The 21,650-nt window shown below is 44.6% G+C and overlaps 1 protein-coding gene across 1 annotated transcript in view; it reads right to left on the reverse strand.

Annotated features, from left to right (window-relative positions):
* CLPB (caseinolytic mitochondrial matrix peptidase chaperone subunit B) overlaps positions 1-21,650 on the reverse strand; it is a 152,126-nt gene that overhangs the window by 54,112 nt on the left and 76,364 nt on the right. The window contains exon 5 of the mRNA XM_023209529.1: positions 12,772-12,900. Coding sequence (XP_023065297.1) covers positions 12,772-12,900 — 129 coding nt within the window. The remainder of the gene's footprint in view (positions 1-12,771; positions 12,901-21,650) is intronic.

Raw genomic sequence — 21,650 nt, forward strand, 5'->3', positions numbered from 1 at the left:
AGAAAGAACCCTGTCAGGATTAACTGGAATGTGGGGCGGGTGGGGGGGTGGGTGGGCAGTATTGGTGTTCTCAGGATTTCTAACATATGTATGTGCATAAGAAGAGCTTGTGCTTACAGTCCCAGCTACACGGGAGGCTGAGATGAGATCACTTGGGGCCAGGAGTTTGAGAGCAGCCTGGGCAACATAGTTAGATGCTGTTTCTTAAAACAAACAAAAACAAAAATCATCCTTGGTGTATTTATGTTGTAAAGAAATAAGTAAACAACATAGAATATCCGTGTGCATATGTATATACATGTATGTGTATATTTTAATAGATATGTGTATTTACATGCGTGTATACCTATATAAATAGTTCTTGGCTTTGTCAACAGAGGAGCAATGAGCACACTTGATACACAGATTTCACTCTCTAGTACAATTATAAACAAAAAAAAATCCGAGGGCTCCTCAAGGAATAGCTGATTTCAGGGCAGCAGCAAGGGGGATACAAGATGAGCCTGAGACATTTCATTATGTAGAAAAATAAGAAAATGCTACATATTAAAAAAAAAAAAAAGATGCAGGTGTGCCATACTGGCCAAATATGAGGCAATAGTAGCCCCAACATAACTAAGCCTATAATAAATTTTACAACATTAAAATGGTAAGTACCCGCCAGGCATGGTGGCTCACGCCTGTTATCCCAGCACTTTGGGAGGTTGAGGTGGGTGGATCACCTGAGGTCAGGAGTTCAAGACCAGTCTGGCCAACATGGTGAAACCCCGTCTCTACTAAAAATACAAAAAAAAATTAGCTGGGCGTGGTGGCGGGAGCCTGTAATCCCAGCTACTCTGGAGGCTAAGGCAGGAGAATCACTTGAACCTGGGAGGCGGAGCTTGCAGTGAGCAGAGATGGCGCCACTGCACTCCAGCCTGGGTGACAGAGCGAGACTCCATCTCAAAAAAAAAAAAAAAAAAAAGTATCTCCTCACAGCCTGGACAACATAGCAAGACTCTGTCTCTAAACAATTTTTTAAAAAAAAACTCAGCTGGGGGGGCAAGGTGGCTTATGCCTGTAACTCCAGCTACGTGGGAGCCTGAGGTGGGAGGATCATTTGAGCCCAGGAATTAGATTGGAGTATGCTGTAATTGTGTCACTGCACTCCAGCTTGGGTGGTACAACAAGACCCTATTTTGGTAGAACAAGACCCTATTTTGAAAACCAAAAGCTATCTCTTTACAGAGTGCTAACTAACGTCAAAGGAAAAGATCGTAACAATACAGTGGAGAAACTGGACAATTCTTTGATTGGAGATGGGGTGAGAGTAGACTTTTCTCTGAAAATTCTTGTGAATTTTGTACTATGTACAAGCATTAACTATTCAAAAAGAGGATTAAAAATAAAGCATTTATAAAATATCTCCGAGAGTGTGATACACAGAATAACTCCCCCACCCCCGCCCAAGATGTCCACGAACCCTGGAACCTGTGAATATGTTAGAGGAATATGAAGGTTGCAGATAGAATTAATGTTGCTAATTAGCTGACTTTGAGATGGGGAGATTACTCTGGACTATCTGAGTGGGCCCAATATAATCACAAAGGTTTCTAGAAGTAAAAGAGGAAGGCAGAAGAGCCAGTGTCAGAGTGAGGAAATGTGAGAAAGATTTAACCGGTCATTGCTGGCTTTGAGGATGGATGGCAACTTTAAGGAGGTTTGTTTTCTATAGTGGCATATGGGTAAAGCAGTTCTGAAGCTTTTTTAGATGTATTATAGGATTGAGCAAATGAGTAAATAAATAAATGTATCAACACTATTTGTAGCTAGAATTGTCACTAAGGAAGAAGGACATACAAATATGAAATGTGTGAAGACAAGAAAGAACCCTGTCAGGATTAACTGGAATGTGGGGCGGGTGGGGGGCGGGTGGGCAGTATTGGTGTTCTCAGGATTTCTAACATATGTATGTGCATAGAATGTGGGCACAGACATAGAATGTGGGCAGCCACTAGAAGCTGGGAAGACAGGAATGATTCTCTCCTGGAGTCTCCAGAAAGGAAGACAGCTCTGCCAACACCATTTTCAGTCCAGCAAAACCCATTTCAGACTTCTCTCCAGAACTGTAAGATAAATGCGAGTTGTTTTAAGCTACTAAGTTTTTGATAACTTGTTACAGCAGCAATAGGGATGATACATGAGAAGAGTTAGGTGGTTGCCTCTGAGGAGGACCAGGGCTATGAAAGGGAGACTTCCTTTCTACTACATGTCTTCTGGTACTACTCTAAATTTTTATCTTGTGCAATTTTTAAAGTAAAAGTCACAATGGTCACTAAACAAACACACAAACAACAGACAATCACTTCAGGAGCTCTCTATGGACTACAAAACTAAGTACAAGTCCTCTGTCTCTTCCCCCAAGTTCCTCCACACCCATCTCCCTATCCCTTAATCCAGCACATGGCCAGTTTCCTCCAGGTCTCTAAATAATACACAGTATTTGTGGATCCTGGCTCCTGTGGATAGCTCCTGTTGCTGCCTCGCCTGAAAAGCTTCCTTCCTTCTCTCTCTGTTTGAATTTTACCTGTCCTTCTGGGTCTGGCTCTGGTCCCACCTCCTCCATTAAGCCTTCTATAATGCCACACTGGTCTCTCTCCTCCTCATTCTCCATGACAGCTGTTAGTTCTGGCCCTTGCTTATGCTTAATTGAAAGTCCTGTTATCTACTGTCCTGCACTGTTCTCAGTGTGGTTTGCATATGGGCATTTTCACCAAATTATCACTCTACAGGGTGTAGTCTCAAGGAAGTGCCTATATCTTTTTCTCTCTTATTTCCTGACATGCCTAGTACCCATTATTCAACAAATGTTTGCTAGGCACCTATCATGTGCTAAGGACAGTGCAAGGTGCTGGGAACACAGTACCTCAGATCCAGATCCTACCTTCTGTGAACCCACTGTTAAGTGAAGGAGATATATATTAATGAAATAACTATAGAACTATATGTTCTGGTAAGAGTGATAAAACATACAGGATGCTTTAAGAACATGTATCAGAGGAACCAAGAACAGGGATGATGGTGGTTAGTTGTAAGAAAATAATTAATAGTTGCTGAATAAATACAAATACTTAGACAATTAGATCAGTGGGCAAGTATTCAGAATCACAAAATATTACAGTGAAAGAAAGTCTCAGATTGTAGTCCAATTATATTATTTTACAGATGGGGAAACTGAAGCTTAGGTTGGGGGAAGGACTTGCTTGATAGCAAGGCAGAGTTAGTGCCAGAACCACGTGCCAGGTCCCTTGACCCCCAGTTAGCACTTTACCACACAGGCTTCTATTACTTCAAAGGGGGTCCCTGAAGGATTTCTCAAGTGGCAAGCTCCTTTCTTCGGCTACATTTAAATAATACTCATTTCCAAAATGCAGGAAGGAGTCTGTGGTCCAAACCTATAGAGAACATCCCTGCTGTGTTCTTCCTTGGATACTGCCTGGCTTCTGTATCGAGGAAGACAGCACATGAATGCTAGAAGCGAACTCCTTTTGGGAAGGGAAACTTGGTTCTGGTCATTCCCAGTCTCAGCCTTGGAAGGGGTTTTTGCTGCTATTTTGCAGGTCCTGACTTTCTCCTTTCTTAAAGCTGCAGTGTGGTCCTTTATCTGTGCATTCTGCCCAATAGCACGTGTGCTGGAGGGGGCATGAGTGGGCTGGCAAAGGGCAGCTGGAAAATCTGATTCTGACTCAGCGCTGTTTCCAGGCTCAGTGCAGGTGGAGGAGAGTGTAGGACATGGAACAGACCTAGCCCAGCCGATGTTGACCTCTCCCTCACCCAAGGGAGCCTTGGCCTCCAGCTGCCACTACTGGCGGTGATGAGGTCATGCCGGATACCAGCCAGGCTCATATGAGGACTGCTTGGAGCCGATTAAAGCCTTGATGAAATGCGGGGGCCTGGATGGCAAGTGGCTCTGGACAGCATGGGCTCTGGTGACCAGGCTCATCTCCAGCTCAACTATGCAGTGGCTCCTTGATGTCCACAGGAGCCAGGATACAGAAATACTTTTCCCTGGGGTGAGCAAGGACAGTTCCTCATTCTATACTGGGTAAGGGGCTAAGGATAGGATTCAGGTCACTGAGGGCCCCCTGTAGGCCTGGTCTTCCACATGGGCTACAAATACAACACCACAGAACTCCTCCACTCCCCAAAATGCCCCGGACTAGACTGCCGGATCCCTTTGGATGACTGACTAATGGCCATCCCTCTCCACAGGATTTTCTCAAGCTAAATCACAGCCTAACACCCACATTTTGAGTCTCAATGTAAATGCCATATGCTCAGGGAAGACTACCTCCATTCTTCTTCAGACTAGATTAGGTCTCATTATGCTCTTATAGTACCCTCTATTCTTCCTTAATAATACTTTTATTATTAGCTATCAATTTAGCTAATAATCAGCTGGTAATTTTGTAACTATTTGCCTAACATCTATATTGTACCAGACTTTTAAGCTTTACAAGGATGCAATAAATATTTGTTAAAATAATAACAGGAAATCAATAAAAAGGAAGGGAAGAGAGAGGTTTACAGATTTTTAAATGATATTCTTTAAAAGGAAACTGTTTATACAACAGAGGGGCTCATCTCCTCTACCACACTAGCTGTGGGGTCGCTCCGGTCCTCCTGGCTTTCCAGCCTGCTTTCAGGCAACAAGTCAGACATCCAAGACAAGATTTTCTGGTTCTGAGAAGCATGGAGGATTTTTTTCTTCTTTTCTTTTTTAATAGCTTTACTGAGATGTAATTTACATACCATAAAGTTCACCCATTTAAAGTATACAATTTAGAGGAGGTTTCTCGTATACTTAGAGAGTTGTGCACCATCACCATAATCTAATTTTAGAATATTTTCATCATCTCCAAAAGAAACCTTGTACCCATTAGCAATCTCTCCCCATCCCTCCCCCAGATAACTGCTAACATTGAGGGCCTTTAACATTTGAATCCAAACAAGAAGAAGAAACCTTTAGTATTCAATCACCTGACAAAATTTCTTCATTTTATAGAGGAAAAAAGTGATGTTAGAGAAGGGCCATGTTAGAGAAGGGTGAGATGTAGCAGAACTGGGGTGGATCACAGTCCCTGATGTCTACATCATAATGGCAGTGCTCTGACCTCTCCGTCACACAGTGTGACTATATGTGCGTCAGAATGTCTTTAGTACTGGACTTTAAGCTAGTTGAGGGCAGAGGCTCTATTTTGCTCATTTGTCTCCCCTTTCTGCCCGGGAGTACCAGCAGAGCAGTGACGTTTTAAGGGTGGTCTGTGTATTGGTGCCAGAGAGTGAACTTTGCCGCCAGTTTTTGATGGGATAAATACAAACAGTAAGTATCTGGAAATTTTTATAGCAACTAGTTAGAGTACTTTTATGCCTACAGAAATTAATGACAAATTTGGGGCTATATTTTGCATGCCTTTAAAAATATAATTTTTCTTTTCCTTTTTGAATCGGAGTTTTGCTCTTGTTGCCCAGGCTGGAGTGCAATGGCATGATCTCGGCTCACTGCAACCTCCACCTCTCAGGTTCAAGTGATTCTCCTGCCTCAGCCTCTCAAGTAGCTGGGATTACAGGCACCTGCTATCATGCCTGGCTAATTTTTGTATTTTTAGTAGAGACGCGGTTTCACCATGTTGGCCAGGCTGGTCTTGAACTCCTGACCTCAGGTGATCCACCCACCTCAGCCTCCCAAAGTGCTGGGATTACAGACATGAGACAGTGCGCCCAGCCTCCCCTCATTTTTTAAAACCTGTTTCAAGTGTAACATATAAAGAAAAGCACAAAAAGTACATAAAGATACAACTCAATTTTCACAAAATGGACACACCCACATAACCAGCATCTACATAAAGAAATAACATTACAACATCCCAGAGATCCCCTCATGGCCTCTCCCAGTCACTACCCACAGTCTCAAGGTTAAGCACTACCTTGACTTCTTATGCCATTGATTAGTTTTCTCTATTTTGGACTTTAAATGCAGGCATACAGTAAGCACTCATTCTATGTTTGGCTTGTGACCTGATGTGAGTTTGTGCTATAGTACAGAGCAAGAGTTCACTCAATCCCATTATATATTATTCCATTGTGTGACCATCCCACAATTTATTCATCCATTCAGCTACTGATAAACATTTTAGAAATGCCTAAATCATCTTTCACATTAAACATAAAGCCTATCCTAGTCCTCGTCTATATCTTAATGATTTTTCCATTGCAGGATAAGTCCAGTCTTCTCAGCATAGCTTACATTAGTGACCTTCAATATCAGCTCCAGCTTTCTTGCCCTCTGATACCCTCCAGCTCTTCTGAACTACCCGCAATATTCTGAGTAAAGTATGCTGCTTCACACTCCATGCCTTTGAACACGCTGCTCCCTCCGCCTTCCTACCTCATCCACCTGTACACTTGCATTCATCCCTCAAGACTTGGTGTGAACACCATCTCCTACATCATGCTTTCCCTGCCCTCTTAAAGATTTAAAAGGTCTTTTCTTTGTGATCTCACAGCACCTTCTACAGATCTCCATTAATACACCAGATAGCAATTCTTGGTTAAAATGTCTGGTTTTCTCACCGAACTGTGAGTTACTTAAGTGCAAAAATCATGTCTGGATCATCTTTGTTTCCTTGGCGCCTAGGGCAGGGCTTGTGGCAGCAGAGATGCTCAGTAAGTGCTTGGTAAGTGAAGAATGCTGGAGCTGGAAGGCGTCCTTGGGATCTGCTATCCTAACTTCTTTATTTTACTGAGGAGGAGAAAGGATATGCCTAAAGGTGAAAGGATTTATTGGTGGCAGAGCCAGAACATCTGATACTTCACCCAGTGCTCATTCCCCTTCTCTGTATTGCTGGAGGGAATCAGAGTGTGGAGCTTCAACAGAGGACAGACAGCCTGAGGCAGAGCTGATTCCCTCCACATCAGGCAGTGCCACCAGATGGACAGACAGTGAAGTGGAACAAGAAGTGGAACTCTAAGTTTTGGGTCCTGACAACAAGCCAAGAGGCTGTTAAAGGTGATGGCCCCACTGGAAAGGATCTTTGCCTCAGGCAGGGATGGTGGGGAATTTAAGGACTCATTTGATGACGGCTGGTTAACACTGATAATTGAGGACAGACTTGGAGATAGGGGCAAGGAGGATTCACTAAAGTAGGTGTGAAGGAGGCTGAGAGAGGCCCCAGGGGAAGTATTAGGTTTCATTAAAGCCCAAGTGTTTCTGAAATGAGAGCACCAGTGACTGAAAAGGAAGTGGTATTATGACTATAAGGAGAAGGAAGGTAGCCAGGAGGAGGTGGCTCATAAGTGAAGCTCTAAAAAGTCAGACACATTAGGAAATTAAGAGTTGGGGAAGGGGATCAGCAAAGAGTAGACCAAAAAGTAAAGCACCACAATTCCCAAAAGAAAACCTACGGTGGTTTTGGAGATTTATCAGTGCATCCAATCCCAAAACATACTAAACCACATGCAGGGCATTGTAGCAAAGGAGATGGAGACAAAAAAAGACACAGGCCTGGCCTTCATCTACCTTGGTCTAGTAAGTGAGACTGGACCCAAATCCAGGGAACAGGAAAGATTTCAGAAGGAAGGTGGCATGAGGCTGGGGACTGACTGGTAAAAAGAATTCCACCAGCATGAGAAATGGTCTTAAAGGGAAAAGAGAGGCCGAACGAACTGCGAGAATAAAGGCACCAAGGTGGGAACACAGTGTAGCTGGAGTATTAGGGCTCCAATAGGGGGAAAAGGTAGGCGAGGGTCAGACTAGAGCAACTCCAAAACCAGTTAAAAACATTAGTATGGTTAGGATTTTTTTTTTTTAAACGAGTGAGCACTGAGTGTTTCTAAAGTTAATAATAACAGAGACTATACAAAAAGTACCTACTCTGTAGAAGTACGTATGTCCTAATCCTTACAAATCCTTAGGAGGTAGGTGGCAACACCCCCATTTCCAGATGAGGAAAAAGAACTTCAGAACAGTCAGTAATTTGCCCTAGATCACATAGCTATTAAACGGCAGGGCTGGTCCCAAGATCCTGACTCCAATATTCACGCCCTTCCCTTGCAACCTCTCTTAGCTGGGGGTTCTCCTTTGAAGCATATACAAAAAAATATTTGACTCGTGATTTTCTCAATGCTTCCAAAGGTGTATATATATAGCTAGTACCATTTTAGATGCCTGGAAGAGACGTTAATTCCTGTGTACAATGGATGCCTTGGAGAATGAGGGCTCAATTCTCTGGAAGAATCTTGGTCAAGAAAAACTGCCATGATTACAGATATGTTTTAGGAAGATGGATCTGCCAGTGGGATCACAGTCCTGAAAGGACCTGGTTGCCAAAGCAACTTAATGGTCCTGGAAATATCAAGATGAGTCATCTTCAGGAACTTGAAGTATGAGACTCCAGCCACCTTCCCTGATCACTCCTCTTTCTAGTCCTACTGCCTCTTCCCCATCTTCCTCCCTCCCTCCAACCACACCTGCATTCAAGTGCTGAAGCAGAGCCTTCCTGCTGATAAGCCATCAACACAGGCAAAAGCAGCATCTTCCACGGTAAAAAAAAAAAAAAAAACAGGTCTCTGTACTTTTCTGTGGTGGTTGAGAGTAGAAGACTGGCACTAGTTAACTCAAAACCCTTCTGGAGAACTCTAGCAAACTCCCATTATCCTTCCTGATAAGGCTTAAGCACGCCCTCCTCTGGGAAGCTTTCTGTAACTGATTCCACCTCTCTGATTACCAGAATACAGCATTTCCCCCTGTTCGTCCCCAGAGTCCCTTGTCCAGTCACCTGTCAGAGCACCTACCCCATTATCATGGCCTGTTTCCACATCTGTCTCCTCTGACAGTGTGAGAGCCTCTCAGGGTCAGTGACAGTTTGCTTGATCTGTCTTGGGATTCCCTGAGGCCCATGGTCTCAGAGATGGCAAGTGTCTTGCCGAGGGTCACTTGACAGGGCTGAGATTTAAACCCAGGTCTGACTTCAAAGCTTGTTTCCTTTTCACTATGCCACAGCGTCTCCTGAAAATGAGGCGATGTTAAGCAGTCTGTGCTAAGCTGTACAACGCTATACACGTTTGGAGGAGGAAGTATCAGAGTAGACCAGACGACCAAGAAAGGCTTCCTAAGAGAGGGAGGCCTTGAAGAGTCTGAGGATTCAGATAAGAAAAGAGGGAACATGATGGCACTTTAGGCAGGATAGGAATGTTGTAGGTAGAGACAGAATTAAGAGGCCTTAAGGTAGGAGTAAAGGTTCCCTATTGGGGAGGAATGGAATTACAGCTGCCAGAATGAGAGTTGGAGTTCTTTACACATGTCACAACGATAACTACTTATAACAGGGCACCTACCATGTGCCTGCCAGGAGCTTTCATAAAAAATACCACCAATCCTCATGCTATCCTTGTGAAACAGGTGTTATTTTAGATGTACGAAAACTGAGGCTTAGAGAATTAAGGAAACATGTCCAAGGCAACACAGCTAATAGGTGGGGGACCTGGGATTCAAACGTGGGTTGGCCTGATTCTGAAGCCTAAGGTTCCTTTTCTGTTACTCCATGCCACCTTCTAATGGGCCAGAGAGCTTTCCACATTATCAGCCTGATGCTTCTGTCTGAACCTCCTCCCAGCTCAAATGGGGACTTCTGGTCAGACAGCAAGAGCAGCTGACTCTTCTAGCTCTAACCCTCTAAGGTCTGGGGACCCTAAATCCTAGAGGACTAAGTAATTTAACTCTTCTGTGTGGGCCCTGTGAGCACAGGCTGGCCTCTGTATTTAGGCCTGCTTTGGATCTCACAGAATCTCCCTTTAGTTACTGCAGCAAAGCTGGTGGCAAGCACAGCCTAAGAAAACCAGATGGGGCTGGGCGCGGTGGCTCATGCCTGTAATCCCAGCACTTTGGGAGGCCCAGGCGGGAGGATCACCTGAGGTTGGGAGTTTGAGACCCAGCCTGACCAACATGGAGAAACCCCACATCCACTAAAAAACACAAAATTAGCTGGGTGTGGTGGCACACGCCTGTAATCCCAGCTACTTGGGAGGTTGGAGGTAAGAGAATTGCTTGAAGGTGGAGGTTGCAGTGAGCTGAGATCGTGCCACCGCACTCCAGCCTGGGCAATAACAGCAAAACTCTGTCTCAAAAAAAAAAAAAAAAAAAAAAGGCCAGCCAGATGGGCAGGAAGGTAGGCTCCCTTGCCTTTCCTGAAACCTTTTGGAGAGGGTCAGGTGAGGTCAAAAGACTCTGGAAATATTACTGGCAACAGCCCCTAGAATGATAGAGTAGGATCCTGCCTCTCGGTTGGCTGGTCACACACACAGGCAGACCAAAGGAGGTCAGGGGGAAGGGAGGTCAGAAGTTGGCAGCCTGCCGGCCCTGAGTGACGGCAACTTGTTCAGGGTTGGGAGGGAGAAATAGTGGGTTAACGGTTTTGGCCCTTGAGGCTGGGAGGCTAGGGCAGGGGGTGTAAATGGATGCTGGCTAAAAAGGCAGGTGGGAGAAATGTAAAGGTGGGGGCTAAGGGCATCTGTTCCAAGTCAACAGGCAGGAACCATGGCCCTGGAATGGCTCAAAGGGCCAGCCTTGGCCTGGGGGGTGAGGACAGAGGGAGTTTCATAAAAGGCCCTCGTCTTTTCATTTCAAAGGTGTTCGATCTAGAAGGCTAGGAAGAGGGGCTCCTTATAAAGTGAATTCTCTGTCTGGGGGTTGGGGGAAGCAGAGAATGTAAACTACTGGACAATAGCTGGGAGTATTGACTGATTTTAAGGCACGGCAGAGAGAATGTCCTTGGTGAACACTCCAAATCTTAGCTATAAATGTCTTGCCACAGAGCTTTCCAACGGACAAAGGAAGAAGCATTCTGCTTGGGGACGTTTTCTAAGTCTCTGCTTCTGAGAGCAGCAAGTTCTCGCTGCAGAAGCATCAGTCATCCCAAGCACTGCTGCCACATCCACAAGTGGTCCTGCCCTTCAGTGGCTGTGCCCCAGACCAAAGCATATTCTGGCTGCTCTGGGGCAGGTCCCTTGTAGGCTTGGGGATACAGGCCAGGCCTGGGTTTTAAGCTAGCATGGCTGTGGCTGACAGAAAGTGGCAAGATTATATGTTCCTGGGAAGTCCCCAGAAGCCAATCAGAAGATGATCTGGGGATGCTGGGCCTGCGGAGGCAAAAGCTCTGGGACTAAAAGAACTTTCTTTGAAGACTGGTATTTGGAAAAGTGATTAGGTAGCAAAAGACAGCAGAAGACATAAGTTATAAAGAAGACTACAGCTCATTAAAAAGATGTTTCAACCACGCCGGGCGCAGTGGCTCACGCCTGTAAACCCAGCACTTTGGGAGGCTGAGGTGGGTGGATCACCTGAGGTTGGGAGTTCAAGACCAACGTGGAGAAACCCTGTCTCTACTAAAAATACAAAATTAGCCAAGTGTGGTGGCACATGCCTGTAATCCCAGCTACTTGGGAGACTGAGGTAGGAGAATTGCTTGAACCCGGGAGGCGGAGGTTGTGGTGAGCCGAGATTGTGCCATTGCACTCCAGCCTGGGCAACAAAAGCAAAACTCCATGTCTCAAAAAAAAAAAAAAAAAAAAAAAAAAAAAAAGATGTTTCAACCAGTCAAGGATGAAGTAAAATGGGATTAACTCTCTGGGGAAGAAGGAGGGTTTCTTCTGTCTGAAAAATGTCAGCTAGCCAGCTGTTGGAGAGGGTTCTGCTGGCAGAGAGGCAGGCAATCATCAGAGTGGCCCAGGGACCTCTGAGGACCTTTCCAGTGCTCAGGTTCTATGAAGAATGATCCCAACAAGGAAGACCCTAGGGTCTAGCCCCAAGAGAGGATCCCTGGCCCTCAAAAAGCAGCAGAGGGGGCATGAACAGGCAGTCATGTACTATGCACTCACTCAGGGGTCTGTGCCCCACACATCCTGGCAAGTTGCTTCCCACCCTCTCCCAAGGAGAGGCCGGAGTGGGACATAGGGAAGTGGGAAACAAAGTGACCGGGATGTGTCTGGAAGGTAACACTACCAGACTTGGACAGGACTTGCCCAGCCTGAGTCTGGGGACGGCATATATTGTCCCTCCAATTAACTGATGTTCTCTATAGGGAGGGTATTCATTATTCAACAAATATTTATTCAGTGATTACTAAGTGCCAAGTACTATAGTAGATGCTGGGGACACTTGAACCAGTCAGCCATGGTTCTCGCCTTTTAGAAGCTCAGAGACAAGCTAGGGAGAAGGCTATTGAACAAACAAAAACAATTTCAGGTTGTGACAACTGTAATGACGGAAAAGAATAGGGTGCCATGACCCAGAGTAATGAAAGGGGCCTGAGACTGGGGTGGGACCAAAGAGGGTGTCTTTGTGACCTGGGTTAGTAGGGATTTAAAGAGCCTCTCCTTTGTTTCATTAGCTCTGCTTTGGAGGTCATGGGGGAGAAGAGAGAACACTTTCAGCGGTAGCGGCAATCCAAAAAACTCTCATAGCATACACAGGCAGGATGGCATGGTGCATCACACACACATGTAGGCAGAGAACACACATCAGCCACAGGAGGGCAAACCACATGTGTGCACTGCCACTCTCAGCAAGCAAAGCTGCTCTCGAGGCATCCCTAGCTCTGGGAGGATAACAGGGCTCTGGGGAAGTATGTTATTTCCAGAATAGAGAGGCTGCCGAGTACTCTCTCCCCCTGCCAAACCCCACTGCACTCCTCCTCCACCTCCCCCACCCCACCCTTCCTCCACCTCTGTTCTCACCTCCATCAAGCAGCTCCTTGACAGTGCGGTAGTCATCAGCAAGGACAGCATAGTGCAAGGCTGTGCAGCCCTTGAAACTGGCACGGTTGTTCAGCCGGTTGTTGAAGTCATCCTCTCGGGTGATCAGGACTGGGGAGACAGCAACACAAACCCTTCCATAAGCAATGACAGCATGAGTCACCAATCTCACCTGTTTTCTCGTGGCATTTTAATTCACTCACTCACTCACTCACTCACCTACCTACTCACTAAGCATAAAATGGCACCTACTATGTTCCTGGCCACCTGTGCTGGGTAAGAAGAGGCAAAACAGAGGCCAGTTAGTTCCACAGTGTTTACTGACATCTGTTATGTGTTAGGATTCATCCTGGGGACATGAAACAGATCAGATAAGGTCCCTGACCTAACTGATGAGGGAGGCAGACAATAACGAGATGTTTGTAGAACTGTTTGAGATAAATGCTCTGTTACAGGTATAACAGAAGAATATACCAGAATGCCACAGGAGAGTTTAGCTCAACTTGGGCATGAAGAGAGGATCCCAGAAGACAGGAGTCTTAAAGGATGAAGAGAAGTTATGCAGGTAAAGAAAACAGGTTGGGGTAGGGTAAGGGAAGAGTGGGGCAGCAGACAGAGGCTGTTTTAGCAGAAGGTTAATACACCTCTCTGCTCTGAAAATGTTTACATTCTAGTAAGTAAGTGGTTTTAATTTTTTAAAACTTAAAAAATTTATAAAAGCAATTACATTTTTAAAATCAGAGAAAAGTACAAAGAAGAAAAGGGACCGATATCTCAGTGACTTGAGAAACTACATGTCAGATTTTGATATATGTTCTTCCAAATTTCATGCGTGTGTGTATCCCCCACAAAATTGGAATTTACTGTAAATGCAATTTTGTAATCTGCATTTTTACCCTTAATAATAATTACATTTCAAAAAAAATGTAAACAATTTTTTTGAAAGAAGAACAAGCATTTCATGTGGTCAAAGAACCAAAATCCCCCAGGCTCACTCTAGTGCTAATATTTGTGATTTTCTCACTCTGATTTGATACAAAATAATACAAAACCAGTCCATCACTTTTCCAAGACTCTCTCGGTTGGGTGACTTCACACACCCTGTTTACCCAGGGTGGTCCTGGTTTTCATCTGTTGTTATAGACAGTTCCAGTTTGGACAATAAATTAGAACGTTACCCCACCTCTGGGGCCCTCCCTTGGGAAATGAGACCCCACAGAGCACTCTCTCCCCTGCTCAGGCGACAGAGCTTCTTTCTAGCCCCCATGTGGAAGTTATCCAGGCAACTGTCTTACATTCCCTCCTGAGCTGAGTTTGTAGGGGTAGAATTTGGGTCCTGACTACCTGTACTTCTCTTCTCCTTGAGTCCACAGCACAGCATCTGCAGAGGACAGGTTCCTCTTACCTCTCACTGGATAAAGGGGTACACTCAGTCAAGAGGCAACCTTACCTATGTAGTCAAAAGCACCAGACAATTCCTAAACCATTCTTTTTCAAGTGGTCTTGGAATGGAGTCTATGCTTCTCCCCACCGCGCAATACTCAACATCCTATATAAAGTTCCAACAGCCAGAAGACTGCCATGCCTCTTCCTAATACTAATAGATTTTTTTTTTTTTAATGGAGTTTTGATCTGTCACCCAGGCTGGAGGGCAGTGGCGCCATCTGGCTTACTGCAGCCCCTACCTGGGTTCAAGGTTTCTCTGCCTTAGCCTCCTGAGTAGCTGGGATTACAGGCGCCTGACACCACACCCGGCTAATTTTTGTATTTTTAGTAGAGATGGGGTTTCGCCATGTTGGCCAGGCTCGTCTCGAAATCCTGACCTCAAGTGATCTACTCGCCTCAGCCTCCCAAAGAGCCGGGATTACAGGCATGGGCCATTGCACCTGGCCATACTAATAGATTTCACTCACTGACCTTCTACTCTATACCTGACATGGTCACTTGACACAGTTAATCTTACTTAATTCTCATAATTACCTTACATAGCAGGTAATTATTATTCCCATTTTATAGATGAGGAAACGGAGGCTCAGAGGTCACATAGCTAATAAGTGGTTGTCCTCACTCTTTCTCACATATCATAATGTCACCCTCAGTTTCCAAATGAGGAAATCAGAGACCAAGAAAAAAGTAGAGCCCAGATGTCCTGGTCCCAGCCTTGGCTCTTACTCCATCCTGTTTTCCTGTTTGGGTGAAGGTGCAAACACACTCTCTGCAGAATTTGCCCTTAATAGAAAATGGTCTAAGGTTTGTAGCTAGCACTCAAATAAGCTAGTGTGGATGGAAGCATTTCAAATATTTGGCCAAAATAAAGTTGGTGGAATGTGCAGCTGGAAAACAGACAACAGTTTCTTGTGGTTTATAGAATCAGTGGTCAATGAGCCTTCTACTCCTGACATGGCCTCTCCAGACTGATGAACCCCCTGCTCCTGCCCCAGGAGTGTTATCTGACCTTTCCTGGAGCAGGAAGAACAGGAAGTTAAAAGGCCTCTAACATACAAGTCCCACGTGCAATGGCATCTACACTTTTCCCATAAGAGATCCCTTTAGGACCTCAGTCAGAGATTACTAGCCCTTAGTTACAGTCTTATCAAATCATGCTAGGTGATCTTATTTCCAGTCCACTGCAGATTAGGAGAAGGAAATAAGAAGGCCAGGGAGGATGCTACAGAACCAAGCAGATTGATTACAATCAAGCACTGGCCAGGCAGGCAGGGAAAAGAACAGGACAATGAAAAGCTGAAAAAGGAATTCAGAGTACAGCACCTCAAAAGACCCTAAGGGCATCACTGAACTGCCACATACGACATTAACTGCTGGATATAATGATGAACCTGACAAAAAGTGATAGTTGGCTCAAGGAAGCAAGAAAGGTGTAATCTATTTTACAAAGAAAACACATCACTTATTCAACAAACAACATTTAATGAGCACCAATGCATGGTGGTAGTTCCTGGAGATATAATAATAAATAAGACACAGTTCCTGACTTTCAGAAGCTAACATCCTAATGCAAGAATCAGACCACTGAGCAGACAAATGATAATACAATTTCACACGTGCAATGACAGAGCTATACCCAGGGTGCTTACCATAAACAGCAGACGAACTTCAGGAACACAGCTGGGGCTATTCTGGCGCAAATGTCAGGAGAGTGCTGGTGTCATAGCCCAGCTAATAAGGAATGTCCAGAGGAGGCTCACTGCTCACCTAGGTCTCATCTCTCATCATCACCTTTCTAATGCTCTTTCTTGTCTCTGAGCTTTTGTAAATACTATTCTACTATCTAGAACATCTTCCCCTCTCCCATTACTTCAGTTGGCTAACTCCAGTACACCGCTAGGCCTCTGATTAGAAGGCCTCTGATTAGAAGTCACTTTCTCCAGTGATTCCTCCTACGTTTGAGGTAGTTATTGCTCCTAAGAGCTCCTCTAGCACCTTAGGCATCTCCTAATTCTAGTATTTATTACATTCTATTGCAAGCACCTGCTTACTTGACAATTCCCCACTAGACAAAAAACTCAATGAAGACAGGAAGTGTGACTACCTTCTCCATTGCCCAGCAGTGTATGGCTGTAAGTATGTGCTCGACAAATACTTGTTGAATCAACAAATAAATACATAAAACATAAACAAGGTCTTAATATTATCTTTGGTTTTAGAACAATAAAAATAAAAGTAATACCAGTCAGCAGTATTTGGTGGGGCTCTGGAGTCAGACCACTTACGTTTCAATCCCAGTTCTGAACTTACTGACTGTGTAATCTTGGGCAATTTACTGAACCTCTCTGTGCCAGGCTCCTTTATCTATATGTGGGGATAATAATAGAAGCGCCTTCATGGGAGGTTGTAAGGATTAAATGAGACACTATGAATAAAGGGACTGGGTACAGTGCCTAGCATATAGTAGCTCTCAATAAATGTTCGTTATTATCTCATCATGGGCTTCCAAAAGTGTATTTTTTTCCTGTGAAAAAAGGCTTCATCTGAGGAATCTTGCATATACTTCTCCTGTCAGAAAGGCACAGTGAGGTGGGCACAGTGGCTCACGCCTATAATCCCAGAACTTTAGGAGGCCGAGGGGGGCAGATCACTTGAGCTCAGAAGTTTGAGACCACCTTGGGCAACATGGCGAAACACCAACTCTACAAAAAATACAAAAATTAGCTGGGCGTGGCGGCGCATGCCTGTAGTCCCAGCTACTCGGGAGGCTGAGGTAGGAGGATCACTTGAGCCAGGGAGGCAGAGGTTGCAGTGAGCCAAGATCATGCCACTGCACTCCAGCCTCGGCGACAGAGCCAGACCCTGTCTCAAAAAAAAAAAAAAAAAAAAAGAAAGAAAGAAAAAAGAAAAAGAAAAAAGGAAGGAAGGGAGGGAGGGGAGGAGAGGGAGGGTGGGAGGGCACAGTGAGCAGGAGAATGGAGTTCTGAGTTAAAAGCCATCTGTTTCACTGGGTGTCACTCAGCAGTTTCTTTTTGACAGCCGAACCCTCGTTAAAATCCTGCAGTGGTCTCTAGATAACAAAAGCTTTATTTACTGTTCGCTTCTGCAGGGGAAGGCAATCCTAGCTTTGAGTCCCTCTCGGCCTCTACTGGCCACTCCCAGGAGCCGGTGCCATCTAATGTTATGGAATGTCTAGCAGTGCCCTTGCCTTTAAAGATGTGAACATGTTTCCATGAGAGGGAACCTCTATGACTAATAAGACAAATAAGAGAATAACCCCTTATGTTTGTATCATGTTTTAAAGTGTAGGGAGCACTTCACGGCAATCATTCCCTCATCCTCATGACAATCCATGTAGGGCCAACAGTTCAAGTACTATCATCTCTATTGAACAGATGAGGAAATACAGGCTTAAAGAGGTTAGGTGGCCTGCTCAACTTGCAATGCTGGTCAGTGGTAGGCTAGGACTAGACCCTAAGTCTGAGTGGCTCCATGGCCTCTGCTCTAACTTCTGTACTGCGCGGCTTCTGCCAATGCCCACAGGCCCAAGCCTTACATAACTCAGGGTCGAATGATACAACCTGAAGCTCAGGGACTAAGCTAACTTCTTATCAAGAGTCTCTAGGAAGAAGCCTCTGGCCTCTCAGCTTCCTCTCACTGAAGACTACACAAATTAAAACCCTGCTGAGACATCACGGCACCAGTTAGAAGCAGAGCACTTGCCCCTTCTTGCCACTGCTCAGGAATGGCATCTACAATGTGTGTGTATGTGAGGGAGTTGTCTACAACCCACCAGAAAGGTCTCCGACTTTCCAACTTGGATCAGTTACTTCATCTCATCATTTTCATCTTTTCCACCACCATTCAAACTAAAAAAAAGCGTAAAGAGCTTCAGCATGAAGTGTATTCCAATTACTTTCTGTTTGTTTATTTTTTTGAGATGGAATCTCACTCTTGACACCCAGGCTGGAGTGCAATGGCACAATTTGGCTCACCAACCTCCGCCTCCCGGGTTCAAGTGATTCTCCTGCCTCAGCCTCCTGAGTAGCTGGGATTACAGGCACGCGCCACCATGCCCAGCTAATTTTGTATTTTTAGTAGAGATGGGGTTTCACCATGTTAGCCAGGCTGGTCTTGAACTCCCAACCTCAGATGATCCACCTGCCTAGGCTTCCCAAAGTGCTGGGATTACAGGTGTGAGCCACTGTGCCTGGCCAAAAAACATTTTTTTTATTAAATAAAATATATATAGAGATGGAGTCTCTCTATGTTGCCTAGGCTAGTCTCAAACTCCTGGGCTCAAGTGGTCCTCCTGCCACAGTCTCCCAAAGTGCTAAGATAACAGGCATGAGCCACTCACTGCACCCAGCCTTCAAACAGATTTTCCTTCCCACCTTTTTCCTTTACTCCTCCATTCCTGCCACACAGAGGACCCTGGTGACACCAGTGTGAATTCTTAGCAGGCAGCAATGTGTATTAGAAAGACCATGGGGGCTGGAGTCTGCAAGTCTGGAAAGCAAAACTGACTGTGTGACTTTATGAACATCTGTGAGATTCAGTTTCTTCATCTCCAAAACAGAGATAATATCACCTACCTCACAAGAGTCAATAGCAAACCTAACTTAAAAAATGGACAAAGGATTGGAATAGACATTTCTCCAAATAAGACATACAAATGGCCAAAGAGCACATGAACAGATGCTCAGTATCACTGGTCAGGAAAGTGCAAATCAAAACCACAATGAGGCTGGGCGTGGTGGCTTATACCTGTAATCCCAGCACATTGTGAGGCTGAGGCAGGAGGATAGCTTGAGCCCAGGAGTTCACCACCAGGCTGGGCAACGTGGAGAGACTCCATCTCTACAAAAAATTTTAAAAATTAGCCGGGGGCTGTGGTGGCGCATGCCTGTGGTCCCAGCAACTCAGGAGGCCGAGGTGGAGGATCCCTTAAACCCAGGAAGTCAATGCTGTAGTGAGCCATGATCACACCATTGCATTCCAGCCTGGAGGACAGAACAAGACCCTGTCTCAAAAAATCAAATAAGATTCAATTTATATTTAATGTCCAGATAAGGCAAGTCTATGGAGACAGAAAGTAATTACTGGTTGCCAGGGGCTGGTAATAATTGAGGAGAAATGGAGAGTGACTGATAATGAATATGAGGTCTCTTTATGGCATGATAAAAATGTTCTAAAATTAATTGTCATGATAGTTTGCACAACTCTTATGAATATACTATATAAACCATTGAGTTATATACTCTAAATGATGAAGTGCATATAGAACCAAAAAAGAGCCCAAACAGCCACAGCAATCCTAAGCAAAAAGAACAAAGCCAAAGGTATCAGATTACCTGACTTCAAACTATACTACAAGGCTACAGTAACCAAAACAGCATGGTACTGTACAAAAACAGACACACACACCAATGGAACAGAATAGAGAACCCAGAAATAAAGCCACACACCTATACCCAACGGATCTTCAACGAGGTCAACAAATATAAGCAACGGGGAAAGGATTCCCTATTCAATAAATGGTGCTGGGATAACTGGCTATCCACATGCAGAAGAATGAAGCTGGACCTCTACCTCTCACCACATACAAAAATCAACTCAAGATGGATTAAAGATTTAAGTGCAAAACCTAAAACTATAAAAATCCTAGAAGAATACCTAGGAAATACCCTTTGGGACATCAGCCTTGGCAAAGAATTTATTACTAGGTCGTCAAAAGCAACTGTGACAAGAACAAAAATTGACAAATGGGACCTAATTAAATGAAAGAGCTTCTGCACAGCAAAACAAACTATCAACAGAGTAAACAGACAACTTATAGAATGGGAGAAAATATTTGCAAACTATGTGTCTGACAATGGTCTAATATCCAGAATCTATAAGGAACTTATGTGGGATTTTTGTCTGTTTTGTTTTGTTTTGAGATAGAGTCGCACTTTGTCACCCAGGCTGGAGTACAATGGTGTGACCTTGGCTCACTGCAACTTCCGCCTCCCAGGCTCAAGTGAGTCATCTGCCTCTGCCTCCCGCATAGCTGGGATTACAGGCATGCACCACCACATGAGGCTAATTTTTGTATTTTTAGAAAACCCTGTTTTCTAAAACAGGGTTTCACCATGTTGGCCAGGCTGGTCTTGAACTTCTGACCACAGGTGATCCACCTGCCTCGGCCTCCCAAAATGCTGGGATTACAGGTGTGAACCATAACACCTGGCCAAGAAGCTATAAGGAAGTTAACTCAACAAGCAAAAAATAAATCCCATTTACAAAATGGGCAAAAGACAAGGACATTTCTCAAAAGAAGACATACAAGCAACCAACAAACATATGAAAAAATGTTCAACATCATTAATCGTCAGAGAAATGCAATCAAAACCACAATGAGATACTATCTCACACCAGTCAGAATGGCTCTTATTGGTTAGGCTGTAGAGAAAACAGAATGCTTATACACTGTTGGAGGGAATGTAAATTAGTTCAGCCACTGTGGAAAGCGGTTTGGAGATCTCCCAGAGAACTTAGAACAACCATTCAACCCAGCAATCTCATTACTGGGTATATATCCAAAAGAAAACAAATTGTTCTACCAAAAAGAAACATGTACTCAAAGGTTCATCACAGCACTATTCACAAGAGCAAAGGCACAGAATCAATCTAGGTGCCCATCCATGGTGGATGGAATAAGGAAAACATGGTACTATTCCATGGGATACTACATGGAATACTACACAGCCACAAAAAAGAATGAAATCATGTCCTTTGCAGCAGCATGGATGCAGCTGGAAGCCATCATCCTAAGCAAATTAACACAAGAACAGAAAACCAAATACTGCATGTTCTCAGTTATTATTATTAACTTTTTGAGATGGAGTCTCTCTCTGTCGCCCAGGATGGAGTGTAGTGACACAATCTAGGCTCACCACGCAACCTCTGCCCCCTAGATTCAAGTGATTCTTGTGCCTCAGCCTCCGGAGTAGCTGGAACTACAGGCTACTCGCACCACCACACCCGGATAATTTTTATACTTTTAGTAGAGTCGGAGTTTTGCCATGTTGGCCAGGCTGGTCTTGAACTCCTGACCTCAAGTGATCCACCTGCTTCGGCCTACCAAAGTGTTGGGATTACAGGCATGAGCCACTGTGTCCAGCCTGCATGTTCTCCCAAAGTGCCGGGATTACAGGCATGAGCCATTGTGCCCAGCCTACATGTTCTCACTTATAAGTGGAAGCTAAACAATGGGTACTCATGGACATAAAAATGGCAACAATAGACACCAGGGACTCGTAGAGCAGGGAAGGATGAAGGAGGCAAGGGTTGAAAAACTATTGGATACTATGTCTAGTACCTGGGTGATGGGATCAATTATACCCCAAACCCCAGCATCATGCAATATACCC

This window comes from Piliocolobus tephrosceles, chromosome 13 (assembly GCF_002776525.5).
Source record: "Piliocolobus tephrosceles isolate RC106 chromosome 13, ASM277652v3, whole genome shotgun sequence".
Lineage (NCBI taxonomy): Eukaryota > Metazoa > Chordata > Mammalia > Primates > Cercopithecidae > Piliocolobus > Piliocolobus tephrosceles.